Source organism: Aphis gossypii, chromosome 2 (genome assembly GCF_020184175.1).
Source record: "Aphis gossypii isolate Hap1 chromosome 2, ASM2018417v2, whole genome shotgun sequence".
Lineage (NCBI taxonomy): Eukaryota > Metazoa > Arthropoda > Insecta > Hemiptera > Aphididae > Aphis > Aphis gossypii.
The window spans coordinates 63862669-63878874 of record NC_065531.1 but is presented as its reverse complement, the minus strand read 5'-3'; the positions used below and the strand labels follow the sequence as shown (position 1 = coordinate 63878874).

Genomic DNA, 16206 nt, shown 5'->3' with positions numbered 1-16206 from the left:
TCACTAGTATTGCCGGTATTCGCACATGTCTTGGTGAGGAAAAACTGCTTACAAAATTATGTTCTAGTGCTAAAACCTATTATTTTAATTTTTTTAAATTCAGTTTTCTTCATAAGCTTTTTTAAGAACTTTTTTTAAATAAGTTATGCCTATTACGTACATAATCTAACATGTTACTCATTAACGTTCTACACTCGAAATCTTCTATCAAGTAAAACAACATTAAAGAGTTACGCACTAAATAACTTTTAACCTCATTAAAGTTTCTTCATATTAAATGGGATATTTTTTCTCAATATATTTATACCAATTATTAAAAAATATATATATTATAATTGTTTGTAATTTATTGCTACAATAATATTATCAAAAAAGGAACAAAAAAAGGCATAAATAAAAAAGGCACTAAACAACCTACTAAATTATATTTTTTATTTATTCTATTAGTACCTAATTAGAAAAAAAAATCCATTAGATACTTATTGATAATAATTGAAGGTATATTAGAAGGTCGAATGTAAGTTCCTACACGATAAAATAAGGTACATATGTAAGTTTCTACATAGTAAAAAGCAGGTACACGTGTAAGTTCCTAAACTAAGTATATTATAAGTTATCAATTTAATATCAGTTATATCATATTATAATACTGTCATACATTTTAACCCTTTATTCTATATAATAAATAATTCTTTATAATATTTAATAATTTACCTAATAATAATTCATCATTTATTGTAAAAAAAAAATATAAGTAGTGCATTTTATATAATATTTAATAATTTTAAAAATAATAATTGTAATATAATAATAATTCATCATTTATTGTAAAAAATATAAAGCAGTGCAACAGTAAAACAATATTTAATAATTAACCTAATAAATATTATCAATTTAATAATTTTAATATAATAAAACAATAAAAAAAAAATATATATTATATTTTATGAGGTTTATTTCTGAAGCTTATAGCTTTACGTAGTGATTAATTTGTTTAGTTGAATATTTTTTATTTTTTTGATTTATAAAATTTTTTTTTCGGCATGTTTTTGACTTATTTTAATTACTAAATTACTCTCAGTTGTTCTTATTTTTATGTATGTATTAACTTGAAATAATTTGAGAATTTCGATAATTTTAAAAATATGCGGATGTTGATGATAAAAATTTGAATTAAAATCCAAATGAAAATTTTCGCATGCGTAAATGCGTTTGTCGTGTGTATTCTATCAGAAGATTGTTTAGCCCATATTTTCGGTGGAAAAATACTATTATTTGTAATATAATTATCAATTAAATAATCACAAAATTCTGTGATTGCTGAATTGTCAGGTTTATCTGTCATAAAATTATCTGTAAAACAATCCTCCACTTCCTCTGGATTTAGAAAAGAAAGTCCAAAAATATGTATCAACCATTTTCCTACATCGTCAACTGAATTAAATTGTGATGCATAACCTATATTTTGTATTTTACGAAACCAAGCTTGGCCCAAATGAAATCTATAGCCAAACACCCCTGTTTTAAAAACTCTATGTTTGTGTTACATGAAAAAATAATTATTTCACTTATATTTTTTTTTACAATTATTATATTTATTATATTACAATTATTATTTTTTAAATTATTAAATTAAATTAGATAGATAGCTTATAAATTATATATTATACAGAATAAAGGGTTAAAATGTATGACAGTATTTTATAGACGTGGATTGATAACTTATAATATACTTAGTGTAGGAACTTACACGTGTACCTTTTTTTTTTGTGTAGGAACTTACACATCACATAATATGTAGGACTTAACGTATGTAATTGTCTACCTGCTACTCTCGTGTAGAAACTTACGATTCCCTTATTAGAAAATAGTTACTTTAGGATGAGTATATTCATACAAACATAAAATACATTTTACGTTTAGAGATAAGAATTTATAGGCATTTATGAAACCCCGCCACGATTTGTTATTTTTTTAATAAGACACAATATTATTTTTTCTGTGCAGTTATTATTTTCTACTTAATTTCTCTCACCCAAACGGCCTAAAATAACCTTCATATTTTTATCAACGGTTTCAATTTCAAAATTTTGAGAAACACCGTATAAATAAAGCCATTTAGCATAACCCAGAAAGCACCACGAGGAGGCGGCTTTTATTACTCTCCAAAAATGTGCAATTAAAGTAAACGAAAAACTAAAATTAATACCTTCAACTTAATCATATTATTTGTTATTTCATAATACATCAATAACATTAGTCTTATCATAGTTTAAGATAGGTACACAAAATAAAAAGGAATATAAACCATATGCACAGTTATAAATAATTTACCATCTATATTCGAATAGTTATACAGTTAAACTAACAATTGAAATGTAAAATTCCATTAATGTTTGTAATGACCTTTAAAAAAAAATCATCGTTAAGTACCTACATACATATTATTTAGAACCCTACTTAGAGGTAATGTAGTAGGACCAATTTTCCTAAGGGTTAAGAACCTTACTTGAGGGTCCTAGTTTAAGGGTGATTTTTTTTTTATACACATACAACTATAGGTATCTAACACCTACATAGTATTGTTAAAATTAATTTCTCTATTATAATAAAGATACATAATAGATAGTAATATATCATATATTTGTAAAGATACATGGATTGGTGTAAAACAAATAAATCAATAAGAATAAATAAGACAAAAACATCTTAATAAGTAATAAGTCAATAAAATAATTATGCTTTATCGGTGAATAATTTATCCTTTAAAATTGTAGGAGTTTTCAAATTACATCCCGAAATGGTTTTTATTTAAATGACTAGATTTATCTAAAATAAGCTATATCACCTGCAGAATGTGCGCTCAAAGAAAAATATAGATTACACAACTCGAACGCGTCTCAGTTCATAAACATTATCCCGCGATTGCTTGAGAAAATTAACTAGATTACATAACATAAATTTAATTGGTTATTATTATTATTTATTTTATTATTTTGGTTTAGATATGCCTAATCTTTTGCATCTTTTAAGTAGGTATGGGTGATAATTTGTATATTTTTTTTATCTATATAATTTTTTACGCTATAATTATTATCGAGACTAAAAATAAATAAAATAAATCCTTCCCACCATTGCTACATAATAATTTTGATTACTATGATCAGTTGTTGTAAAAATGGCGTAAAAATACATAGACAACTAATACTTGAACAATGAACATTTGAACTGTTAAATGCATAGTCGATCATTGGTGCTATCTCTTAGACGTTTTAGCTGTAAACTGAGGACGCAATCAGAGAATCAGACTATTCAATTACATAATTTTTCGATTACGGACGTATTTGGACTAAAAAAAAGTAATATAAAAATATCATAAAATATACTTGGTAATAGAAAGCTGACTTTCTATCTTGGCTCAAAATCTTTTTACATCCGTAAGATACATAGGCATGATTAGAAGCATTTAAAATTCAAATTTTAATAAAATTCCTTAAAATCACGAATATTTGTAAATAATTTCGTAGTTAAAAATGTATTAAATTTTATAGCTAGACTGTAAATTGTATAAAAAGTTTCTCATAAATATTTCATTAAGTAACCAAAATATTTTTTTATAAAAATTCTAAGTTCAAATTTGGACAATAGTATATACCTATTCGTATACATGAAATATGACAATTTTAGTTATTTTATTATAATTTAAAAAAATATTTAATTATTTTTTATATTTTTAAAATATTATAAATTAATTGACTATTGGTACCTATAATGTGTAATCACGAAGCCAAACTATGTAATTTCAAGTCTGCAACTAAATATATTATTATTTTGAAACTAAAATTTAAAATATCTACCTTTATTATGTACCTATTGATAAAATATTAACCAAGTAATTTATAAAATATATATTCGTATATTATATATTTTTATTTTATATGATTATTCCTTTAAAAAACCTACATACAGTAAAAATCTATGTTTTAAATAGTATTAATATTAATATTAATTATGTTATAGATAATTGACAAAATGGTGGTAAAAATTATCATCATCGGGGCTGGAGCTGGTGGTACAGCAGCAGCCGCTAGGCTTAGCAAAAAAGGATTTCAAGTAGAAATTTATGAAAAAAATTCATATAATGGTGGAAGATGTTCACTCATTCATCAAAATGGACATCGGTTTGATCAAGGTCCATCATTGTATTTGATGCCTAAAATATTTGAAGAGACATTTGAAGATTTGGGAGAAGACATTAAAAATCACATAGAGTTATTGAAGTGTCCTTCTAATTACAGCGTACATTTTCACGACGGAGAAACATTTGAACTCACTACAGATATATCAAAATTATCTCGTTCTTTAGAAAAATATGAAGGTAATGGTGAATCAACATTAATTAACTTTTTGAGTTATTTAAAGGAAACTCATGTACACTATCAGAGGAGCGTCAAAGTTGCACTCAAGACCGATTACCAAAATTGGTATGATTTATTTAATCCAAAACACATACCGGACGTAATAAAACTGCATCTATTGGACACTGTTTACAACAGAGTTTGTAAGTATTTCAAGAGCGACTACATGAGAAAGGCGTTTTCATTCCAGACTATGTACCTGGGGTAAATATAAAAATATTAATTAATTATACTTTAAACATAAAACTAAGATAATGTTTATGATGTGTTTTAGAATGTCACCATATGATGGTTTAGCACCCTATAGTTTACTGCAATACACTGAAATAGCGGAAGGGATTTGGTATCCGAAAGGAGGGTTTAACAAAGTCTTACAAAGTCTAGAAAAAATTGCCGTACAAAATGGGGCCAAGTTTAATTATAATATCGATGTCCAAGAAATAATAGTTGATGACAATGGAGTGGCGAAAGGAATCAAATTGACAAACGGTGATGTAATAAATAGTGACATTGTAATCTGTAATGCAGATCTCGTATATGCGTACAACAAACTTTTGCCAAAAACGTCATACGCTGAAAAACTTGGTAAAAAAGAACTTACTTCTTCTTCGATATCATTTTATTGGTCCATGAAAACTGTTGTATCTCAATTGAAAGTTCACAACATTTTTTTGGCCGAAAAATATAAAGAAAGTTTTGATCAAATATTCAAGGATCATACGTTGCCCGATGAACCATCGTTTTATGTTAACGTACCCAGTCGCATTGATCCCACAGCTGCACCAGAAGGAAAAGACACTGTCATAGTTTTAGTACCAGTAGGACATGTATCGAATGTACCAAATATTGATTTTGATAAACTTGTGAAAAGAGCTAGGGAACATGTAATCAAAACGTTAGAAAAAAGATTAAAGATATCCGACTTCAGAAGTATGATCGACCATGAAATAGTGAATGATCCGAGAACATGGCAAAACGAATTTAATTTATGGAAAGGATCTATACTGGGATTATCTCATTCATTATCTCAGGTTTTATGGTTCAGGCCCAGCTTAAAATGTAAAATATTTGAAAACTTATACTTTGTTGGTGCTTCGGCACAACCTGGTACTGGTGTACCAATAGTTTTATGTGGTGCAAAAATGCTAGAAAAACAATTATGTGATAGATTTTTAGAAGGTAAAGTTAAAATAAACACATGGTCAAAGGGTGTTTCGTTTTCAATTGGTATCTTAGCATTTTTGTTTTTTTTAGTTTCTTTTATATTTTTATTATAAACAGAGTAACACTCATACTCACATATATATGTGACGGTGCATACATTTAAAGCTTAATTATTTTCTTATTGTAACACTCTTAAACGATTGTAAAGGCTTAACTTCATAGCAGAAAAATTCTAATAGTTTTAAAATTAATAATATTTATGTATTTTATAGATATACTATTATGTTAGTTTAGTATTGTGTAAAATATTATTATTAATGTTATTGTTTAATATGCATAATTGTTCTATACATTGTATATTGTAATATATTGTACTTTATAAGATGTGATGTTTTAGTATAAGAATAGTTATCATGTATACTAAATTATACTCATTATACATTAATTAAATTCTAAGATGTTGGATTTGGATAGCTTAAAACTTTATTTATTATTATTTTAAGTCGAAATTTATTATACATATATAATAATGACATAAAAGCTATAACTTTTAAGTTTTTAGCTATTTATTTGAAATTAAACAGATATAAAAAATTGAAAATGATCACTAACTTAAATTAAAACATATTAACATCAATAAAATGAATAGCTCTCAAATAAAAAAATCGAATTATAAATTATTAACTTTTTATACTTTTTTTCCTTATTATATACAAGTTTTACAGCTAAGTAAAAGTAAAATAATCCTAAAATAATAAATTAACCCTGTTCCACAAATGGAGATCAAAATAAATACACAGTAAAATTGTCACACCGTCACACTCATAACTCATAAGAATATAAATAAAACAATACGTATTACTTAAAGAATATTACTGAACACGACTTGCGATTTTGCATTTTGAAATTTATTTTTACAATTTTACAATTTTAATAAATCTATATTATAGTTAAAAAAGAGATGGTCCCATAGAGCACATTTTGCGTTTCAACGTTTTTTCGATTTCGCAATCAACTTCTTTTATCAAAAATAGAAAAAAAGAAAATTATTTTTATGTGATTAATAACAAAATCACAAAATTAAATAATTCCCATTAATTTCTTATGTCGTAAACGACGCTCAGTAAAGTACAATATATAATGATACCCAAAAGCGAAAATCGACTATAATTTTTGAAAACCCAAAAGTGCAAAATTAATTTGCGCTTTTGAACTATATGGTAGTAGGATAAAAGCGCAAAAACAAATGAATAATCTGATACAGTTTAATTTAACCGTTTCACGACAAATTTAAACGACGGTTATTGCATTTGCCTACATTGTATTGTAACAAATTACAATGACGATCGAAGCAAATCTATAAAGTTATGTCTATATTATACAAATATGCAACTTTTAAACAGAAAAAAAATTAAATTTTAAAGTACCTAATATTATAATTGCACTTATGATACATTGATACTTAGTGAATTTTATTATTTTTTTTTAACTAATTTTAATATTATACATTTTACTACCACTGTAAATTCTTAATTAAATATTAATATAATAACTACCATTTTAATAAGATACACATTGTTTTAATAAAATTGATTTACACTTATGGGTTGTATTAAAACATAATTTTTTTTTTTTGAGCTTATGGAATATTTATTTTTGCGCTTTAGGGTTGTGTTTGGGCCATATTTTACGATTATGGGCAACAGAGACTGGGCATAAATGCCGTTTATAAAACTCACGGATAAAAGTTCAGCCGTTTATAAGTAGGCTTGGATTTCAATACAGTGTATTATAATATTATATTTTAAGAACATAATTCATTTTATGTATAATAATAGATACTGCAAAGGTAAGACTTAAATTTAAAATTTTTTTTTTTAGATTTTACAGGTAAATTTAATAAATTTTAGTGTATCTTTTAATAAATTGTATGATCTTTTAGTGTGTTTATAGTTAAAAGAGTAAATTAAAAAAATCGAAGTAGAATATTAAGAAATATTATTTTCATAATATTAGCTTGATATTTTTTGGATATTTTAATTCATGTCTAAGTGTTGTAGGTACCTATTTAATTTTTATATTGTTGGAATTACCTATTAGTTTAGTTGAAATAAAGAAGTGTTAAAAATTCTGAAACGTAATTCATAATTTTCCTATTGCTTGTGTAATTGCACTTTTATAAAAAAAATGTTGGTAATTGTTTAATGGTTTCATTGCGTCAAAAAGGAATTTTTAGAACATTTCAGTTTTTTAAAGCATTTTTTATAACATTTAAATCTGAGCCCTACTTATATGTTATAAGAAATAAAATTATAGAAACGGGCCAGACGTATCCAAGTATATTAACAAAGTTGGTACTCGATTTGTACTTGTACTAAGTTTTATAAGCAGCGTCCATTTTACCTAACGTAGATATTGAACTTAAAAATATGTCTACTTGGGCCATATTCAATTACTTTGGTCTCCCTCAGTCCCCCATGTATATCGCCAAATAATACTTATACAGTTATACAAATAACTACAATCTACATATCCTCCTTTTTTACACTTAAACGTATTCTATTTTAACTATAGCCTATAGCTGGTATGTAGTTAGTTAAAATTAAATATTGGTATATATTTTGTAAATTAGTTATATTTCGTTATAAGACTTCATCTCCTTATAATTTTTAAATAGTGTTTTTTTTTTTTTATCATGAACCATTATATCACATTTTTATAAATTAATTTTTTTATACAATTAAACTTTTAAGGAAAATCATATTTTACAAAATAAAAAACAAAAAACTTAAATAACTAAAATAAAGAAAAATAATTAGAAAGTGTTGTTTTTTATTATTTATAATTATATGTAGAAGAAATATTTTCAAAATATTAACAATTGTTGAAATAATAAGTAGATAGTTCATGATAAAAAAAAAACCACATAGGTACCTATACCTACATATTAAATTACATCATATATATTTATGCATAATTAATAATAATTTATTATGTTTATATAACACAATAACACATATCTACTTTATCCAAATCTAATGCATCGAATCAAACGAAATTATTTGTTACATAATAAAATATCTACTAAAATGCATTACACCTAATCATAAAAGCAAACAACATAATATAATGAGTGATTATTTTAATAATAAATACTCATTATCATTTCAATATACAAACATTGAATTTTGTATGAGTAGTTACTAGTTATTAAATTAAGTATAACTTATAACTTAATTTAAAGTCGATACGAAGAAAGCAGTGACACAGTCGTACACAAAAATAAAGTTATTCTACTACTTTATAAACATCGCTATTATAATAAACTATACTCGTCCAAAATTAGATTTTTATATTAATCTCAGAAAAATATTTTATTTTATGAAATTACAAATGTATTTCTTTTAAAAAAAAATATGAAATACTAATGATAAAAAATAGTAAAACATAAAATTGTTTTCAAAAACTACTTTTCAAGTAAATGAGTGTTTACTTTGCAAAAAAAAAATTACTTTGTTTGCCATACCATCTACTGCATCTATTGATGTATAAATGCATATAAACATAGATAGTCATCATATCAATTTAATTTCCAATTACAACATGCAATAAATGATAGTGAATGTCTATAAAAAATAAAGTATCAAGGGTCATATTATGTATTAATAAGTACCTACGCAATTATTGTAGATAGGCACGTCTACACTAAAGTTTTCAACTTCTTTAATTCACATTTAATAATTATCACAAACTCATGATAATATACCTAATGATTAAGCTTGACATCTGCATTTTATACCGAAAATCATTTTAAATTTATCTACATCAACATTTAGTAACTATTATTATTATCTTTATATTAATATAAATGTTCTGATTTAAATTTGGTTTATGAAAAATTATACATTAGTATATTATAGTTTATAAAACTAAGCCCACAACGTGTAATTCATAAGCATAATACAAGCTGATTACTCATTAAGTCATAAGTATATTGATAATATTATTTTCTTAAATTTAATTAGTAACTGAAACTTTTTTGTACATATATAACTGTATATTATTATCTGCCTATGGTACATTGATTTTGAAAAATTTCATCATATATATATTTAATCTTTACTTGAATAAATAAAACTAATATTAATGTTATTCCATAAACCACAGCAGTTTAAAAAAAATGTAAAATACCAATGAGGAAAAATGGAATTTATTGCAATTTTGAACAAACTAGACTAACACAATAGACTAACTCCTAAGTGTTTATATGTACAAATAAATTATAATATTATGGTTTATTATACATTTTTAAAGAATATCTTTAACGTGTTATTACCAGGAAAATTAATAGAACTGGAACCTCCAAAACAAATTTTTTTATTTACAAATAATTCAGTAGCAGACTTTATACTTTTTATGTAATTATATCAAGTGGTTATAGTTTAACACCAAGATTTTTTGTATCCATTTTATGTTGAAATACATACCTAGAAACTTATTTCCAACGTATTTTTAAAAAGTATCTGTTTTTCAATTTAATCAATTTGCAATATGTCATTTTTATATTAAGTTTATAAAATGAAATTTCATTCACACCAATATACATGGTCCTTCCTTCTGGCAAGTAGGTATTATATCTATATTTTTGATTAAATCGTATAATAAAAACAATTCATTAGTTATTTTCTAGGCATAAAATTATTATAAGAATAATATTATGTAATTTAAACATAAATTCTAAAAGTACTTACAATTTTGAATTTTAAATTGTATTGGAAAATACAAGACAGTAAATAAAGGAAAATAATATAATACGTCTATAATAAATTAATTATATGTTACCTTAATGGCTTAATAGGTTAGGGTAAGTTTCCATATTTTTTTTATTAAATGGTTCTCCAGTCAATTCATTTCTGTGATTAGATATACAATAATTTAGTAATTTCTATTTTCCTGTCAACACTCTTTAAACAGTTAATCAGAATAAAAAATATAAATACAAATCATATAGAAACAATACAGCTAGTGATATTATTTTTACTATAACTTATTAAGTTAACTATAATACTAATATACAAGACCATATCTTGGAGGATTTTGGGGATTTACCCCCCCCCCCAAATTTTTTTTTGTGTTTTATTATATGGTTAGGTACACTATACTAAATTACCTATTAGAACACAATATTTCAGCTTGAAACCCCTCCCGAAATTTATTTCCGGTTAGGGCCTTGCTAATATTATCACCTTTTCAGTAAATAACTGCTTTTGAAATGGTTCAGTGTAATTAATATCACATTCTGGAATATTAAGTACCTCTCATCACCTTTTTTGTTTTTTTGACTCAGGAAAAATTGAAAAAACAGCCCATTTTTAATGTGATTCTGTTTTACTCCAGCATCCTTTAAGATATAAATTTCTCTTTAAAATTAACCTACCTTTTATTCTTATTAAATTTTTTAAAAATAAGTATACTTCAATAATATCTTGTGGACTGAATAACTAGTCACTAAATCACAAGGTGAGAAATTATCAGCACATACACATTTTACTACAGTTTTTTGATTATTTGTTTTACGTATAGCTTCATTCCATGCTAGACAATTATAAATTGGAACTTTAAAAAGAGATACTGTAGGGTTGATTTTCAAGCTGTTGCATTCTAAAACAGAGCACAATTTAACAAACAGGTATAAAATATTTATATTTTTGTTTAAGAAATTTGTTTTAAGAAACATTATTATTTATTAGTACTTTATTTATTTATATTAATTTATTCAATCTATATACCCGAATTTTAATAAATAAATAAAATAATAGTAGGAATAATTATTTTGTGCCATGTGGCAAAAAAAGAAAAACTTTTAGGTGCCTAGTTTTGAAAACATAGAGCTCAAGCTTAATTAGAATTAAAAAAACACATAAAAATAATGAATAAATATTTTAAAAGTAATAATAACATGACTACTTCGAGTTTAAATGAATACACTCCATATACATGGAAATACCTACCAAAATACCTCTTATTAAACTATGTTATGTCAAAATACATTTTTTATTAATATAATAGAAAGAAAGTCAATAATATTTGTTGTTAAAAATGTTTATCTTAAAAATGAACGCATTTCATATTTTACATTATCATTACAGAAATTAAATATTTCTTACTTATTGAGTTTTCAGTTAGTATACTGTTTTAATTTCAGTCTTATACCACACACATATTAATAAAGAAATACATTTATTTTACAAGTATTAAGAATAAAAGTAATACAATTATCATTTATTCAGTGTTCAGTGTTTAATTAGCCAGAACAACCTCTACATCCACAATGCACACATTCCACAATTCGACCCTGAAAAATATAATATTTAAGTAAATACCTTATATGTTGATTGCTTATACATATATTTGAATAAATTAAATTATTAAGCAATTACTTCTTCTAGTTTAGATTTTGGGACTCTGCATATACAGCTAGTACCAAAATTTGTATCCCTTGTTTGAATACAACGAAGACAACATAAGTTTTCATAACCTTGTTTTTTCCATTTAGCTATTAAATTTTGATCAGCAATTTTTTCTTGTAAGCAAAAATCATACAATTCTATAACAGAAAAAAAAATTCAATAACAATTCAAACTATGCTCTTATTATTTTTTATAAAAAAATATTATGTACATAATTTTACACAGTAATAAATACATGCTAACTTTGTATTTAGTTATTAGATAAAATATAATTAAATATTAAATAGTTAACATAGGTACTTAATTACCTATTTGTTCAAATAACAGTGGTTAATCATAAGATTAGGTTATATTTTGACTCAAGTAATATAATATAATTGATAATAACAATAATAATAATAATATATTATATTACAATTGATATTGTAATACAAACAGACCTCTAGAAATAGCTTTACGTCTATGAAACAAATCGTAAATATATCTTGATTTTTGGTTATGAATTTTGAAAATCGGCCACAGTGCCTCAACTTTACGTTTTCCTTCATGAGATTCGGTTTCAGCTAAAATCACATAATATAATATTAGTATACCATTTTAATAATGCATCAACAACAAATTACTTAAAACAATTAATTATTGTTTTAAGTCAATATTAATTATGGGGGAAAAAAGTAAATTATTTAATTTTTAATGATTAACTGTTATTTAAAAATATATAATTTTGTACAACCTGATTTTATTTCATTGTCTTAGACAGGGGTCTCCAAACCACGGCCTACAAACAAATTGTAACCAACTCACGGCCCCATAGGATAGTAAATATACAAGAAGATATCTAACATTAAAAAATTAAAAATTGTATAAAAGTTAATACATATACAGGGTTCAGCAGTCAAACCCGACGATTTAAAAAGAACTGGACGGCAGAGCAAGTGGTAGAAATGTTGGGAATGTTCTTATCGCTTTTAAATACCCAGAATTTAGTTATCATGGAGCATTGGTCGAGTGAATAGCATGCGTTTGTGGTAAAAGGGTATTACAAAAATAATGATAAATGTGTGGTTAACTAAGGAAAGCTTTTGCATGACACAATCTTTAAAAAATGAAGTTTTTAAATATTTAATAAAAAATTCCACTTGTGTAGTTTTTATTTGTTTGACGAAAAATTAATAAAAAAATTTTTTTCTATTTTTTTAAATCGTCGGATTTGACTGCCATACCCTGTATATGAATTAACTTTTGACCCACCAAGAGATGATGATATTTTTTGTGACCCTTGAATAAAAAAAGTTTGAAGACCCCTGATCCAAGACATTAGATATATACCTGGTTATGTAGGTATTACATCAATAAAAATCATACATTTTCAGTTTTTGACTTGGAATCAGTCTTGAGTTGACTATTTATTTTGGATTTATTGGACTAAGGAATATTTATTAAAAACATCAGGCATCTAGTATTTACATATAAAAAATAAGAATATTGTAGTCCTAAATATTGAATTTAAAATAAAATAAAAATAAAAATTATCAATGGTTGATCAAATGAATAAAAATTTATTAATGCAAGATAAGTCTGGGATTTATACTGACAGATATACCCACATGTATTGGACATACAAATACAAACTCAATAAGTAAATAGTAAATTATTCATAGTCTCATATGTATACCAAAAAAAATGTTAAAGTACTAAACGAAATTTTACTCATATAATTAAATGATATGTACATAAGTACATTATTTTTACCTTACACACCTAAAAGTATTTGTTTTATCTAAGCCATAAATATAATGAGGGGAATTGGTTGAATACTTATTGTTTATATCAGGTAGGTTAAAAATGTCAACAATACCAGACACAAAATCCTAAGCAAGTCTATGAACCTTAGTCATTACACTTCAATTTTATAAAATAAGCCTACCTATATCTGTTTAGAATATTATGTTCATACCTAAGTGGTATTTTTATCAGCTTACACGGAATACAATGATGGACAATTCAGTAATAATAATTTAATAACTAAGCATTCTTAGAGAAACCAACAATTTTTTGTACCTACCTTCTCTCATTTTCTGTTCCAATTCTTCTAGCGTAGGTTCTATTAGTTCCCACCCATCCGGAGGAGGTTTACGACTTCTGCGAACTTTCGGCATACGAAGTAGCTAATAACACGTCCTAAATCAAATCGTCCACTGACCACTTTCCACCACACGCTAAAAATTCAAGTAGTAGTCACAGAAGACAGAAAAGTCTCGAGTATCAATATTCAATAAACAATGTTTTCCGGTATCCGGTTTTTTATAGATAATAGAGGAAAACAAGTATCCAACCAATAGTCCAGTGTAGCCAGAACATGCTTAAACGTTATATAACGTTATAACGTTGCCTCCATTGATAAGGAATTTATCTTAAATAGAAAAAGCGGGGGAACTAGAGGAAGTGATATGAACAATATAACCGTCTGCTATGCGAACAACTACAACAACTGTCAACTACTACCACAAATATAAATAAAAAAAAATTAATAAATAATAATTATACCTATTAGTATCTGTGACTACCTCAGTGGCACAACCAGGGGGGTGGACCCCCCTCCTTGGATCATGCCATAGTATTTATTTTTATTTTATATTTTTAAAGTTACCCAAAAGTTTTCATCAAAATGTATTGATTATAATTATTATTAGAGTTGGTATAATAATATAATTGTACTTATCAAGCAATGAAATGTATTTATAATGTATATAGTATATACTGAGGAAGAGAACAGAAAAACAATATATAATAAATAAAAAATTTTCCTGGACCCCCCCCCCCTTGAATAAATTCTGGTTGCGCCACTGGACTACCTACTACAGTTACAGAAAAATATAAAAATATAAAATACTGATGGGTAATTAATAATTATTGTTTATTGTAACCTAGCCCGTCCATCCCATCTAGTCGTCTAGATTCTAGACAACTTTACTTACTCGAAAAGTCGACAACAGCTGTTGTACACGACTATATATCGTAAATCGTCGAATGCGGAGTGCCAAGATAAACTGGATGTATTGTAATAACTGCTGATTTCATGCTATTATATACATAATGGTAATATTTCATACAGTTATCGTGTAAAAATCCAATGAAACCAATATGACAATATACAATATATTTACTGTATGTATATATGACAGGTAGGACTATGATATACATAATAGGTATATTACACATCTATGATATAATACACTTTAATAATTGAATAGGGTGTTTGACACAGCCGCTAGTGCATTAGCATAAGTAATTTGTTAAATGCATTATGTATAAATGTTTAAAAATGATAAATTACAATAAAATTAATTTAAAGTAGCAAATATTTATAATAGCATTTTCTAGACCTGATTTATATCAAGTTGTATTAAAATTATTTTTAAAAATATTTTGGCTTTTTTTTGTGCAATAGGTACACAAGAATTTGAAATCTTTCACATTTTACTACACTTAAATATAAAATAATATCAAAATAATAAGTAATAACTAATGAGTAATGAATATAAAAAAATATGCAATTAGTTTTTATCGTCAAAATATCAAATTAGTGTAATTTTTTGTAGAAGTTAAAACGTAATAGATACTTACAAATAGTAATATCCAAATAGTCAATAGTTACATTTATATAAATTAATAAAATATCCTTAGAAATATATCCTGATAGCCTCCACTCAAAATGTAATACCAATACTGCAGATACGATCATTTAATTTCTGAAAGTCCTGAACCCAGCTTTTATTTAGTAGCGTGTACTTACGTTGTATATCTATCGTGTCATTTATAATTTATTAATTTTAATATTCTAGTACAATATGATTATTTAGTGATTAATTCCTACATAAATATTAGTTAATATATGCATACTATGAATAATAAAAGTATAAAATATTGGTTTAGCCCGAGTTTAGGTAATACATGAAACCATTAGATGTACCTATTTACTATTTAGTCATTGAGTGACTACTGACTACTAATGTCGACAATGACGATATAGATACAGTCTTTCGTCTTTGCAGGCGAGCGTAACCACTAACGTTCAACTTTAATATGAGTATACCTATAGTTATAAGAATATAAAGTATAGATGCAAAATAATTTAGCAGTCATTCTCCCTC

At 25.3% G+C, this 16206-nt stretch overlaps 2 protein-coding genes across 2 annotated transcripts; one reads left to right on the top strand and one right to left on the bottom strand.

Annotated features, from left to right (window-relative positions):
• Positions 1-3160: 3160 nt before the first annotated feature.
• Positions 3161-5966, top strand: LOC114125979 (uncharacterized). Its single transcript, XM_027989829.2, has 3 exons — positions 3161-3359; positions 4021-4622; positions 4693-5966. Exons 2-3 carry the CDS (start codon positions 4033-4035, stop codon positions 5693-5695), a joined length of 1593 nt encoding a protein of 530 aa, XP_027845630.2. The 5' UTR covers positions 3161-3359; positions 4021-4032; the 3' UTR covers positions 5696-5966.
• A 5839-nt stretch (positions 5967-11805) lies between these two features.
• On the bottom strand, positions 11806-14374 carry LOC114126001 (protein BUD31 homolog). Its single transcript, XM_027989854.2, has 4 exons — positions 14118-14374; positions 12493-12615; positions 12023-12189; positions 11806-11937 (listed from the first exon to the last, which is right to left on the bottom strand). Exons 1-4 carry the CDS (start codon positions 14209-14211, stop codon positions 11887-11889), a joined length of 435 nt encoding a protein of 144 aa, XP_027845655.1. The 5' UTR covers positions 14212-14374; the 3' UTR covers positions 11806-11886.
• Between the last annotated feature and the right edge of the window lie 1832 nt (positions 14375-16206).

Coding starts and splice junctions, on each gene's coding strand:
- LOC114125979 (XM_027989829.2), top strand. CDS start 4,033: ATGGTGGTAAAAATTATCATCATCGGGGCTGGAGCTGGTGGTACAGCA. Junction 4,623..4,692: donor TTCCAGACTATGTACCTGGG/GTAAATATAAAA, acceptor GATGTGTTTTAG/AATGTCACCATATGATGGTT.
- LOC114126001 (XM_027989854.2), bottom strand. CDS start 14,211: ATGCCGAAAGTTCGCAGAAGTCGTAAACCTCCTCCGGATGGGTGGGAA. Junction 12,616..14,117: donor GGAACAGAAAATGAGAGAAG/GTAGGTACAAAA, acceptor ATGTGATTTTAG/CTGAAACCGAATCTCATGAA. Junction 12,190..12,492: donor ACGTAAAGCTATTTCTAGAG/GTCTGTTTGTAT, acceptor TTTCTGTTATAG/AATTGTATGATTTTTGCTTA.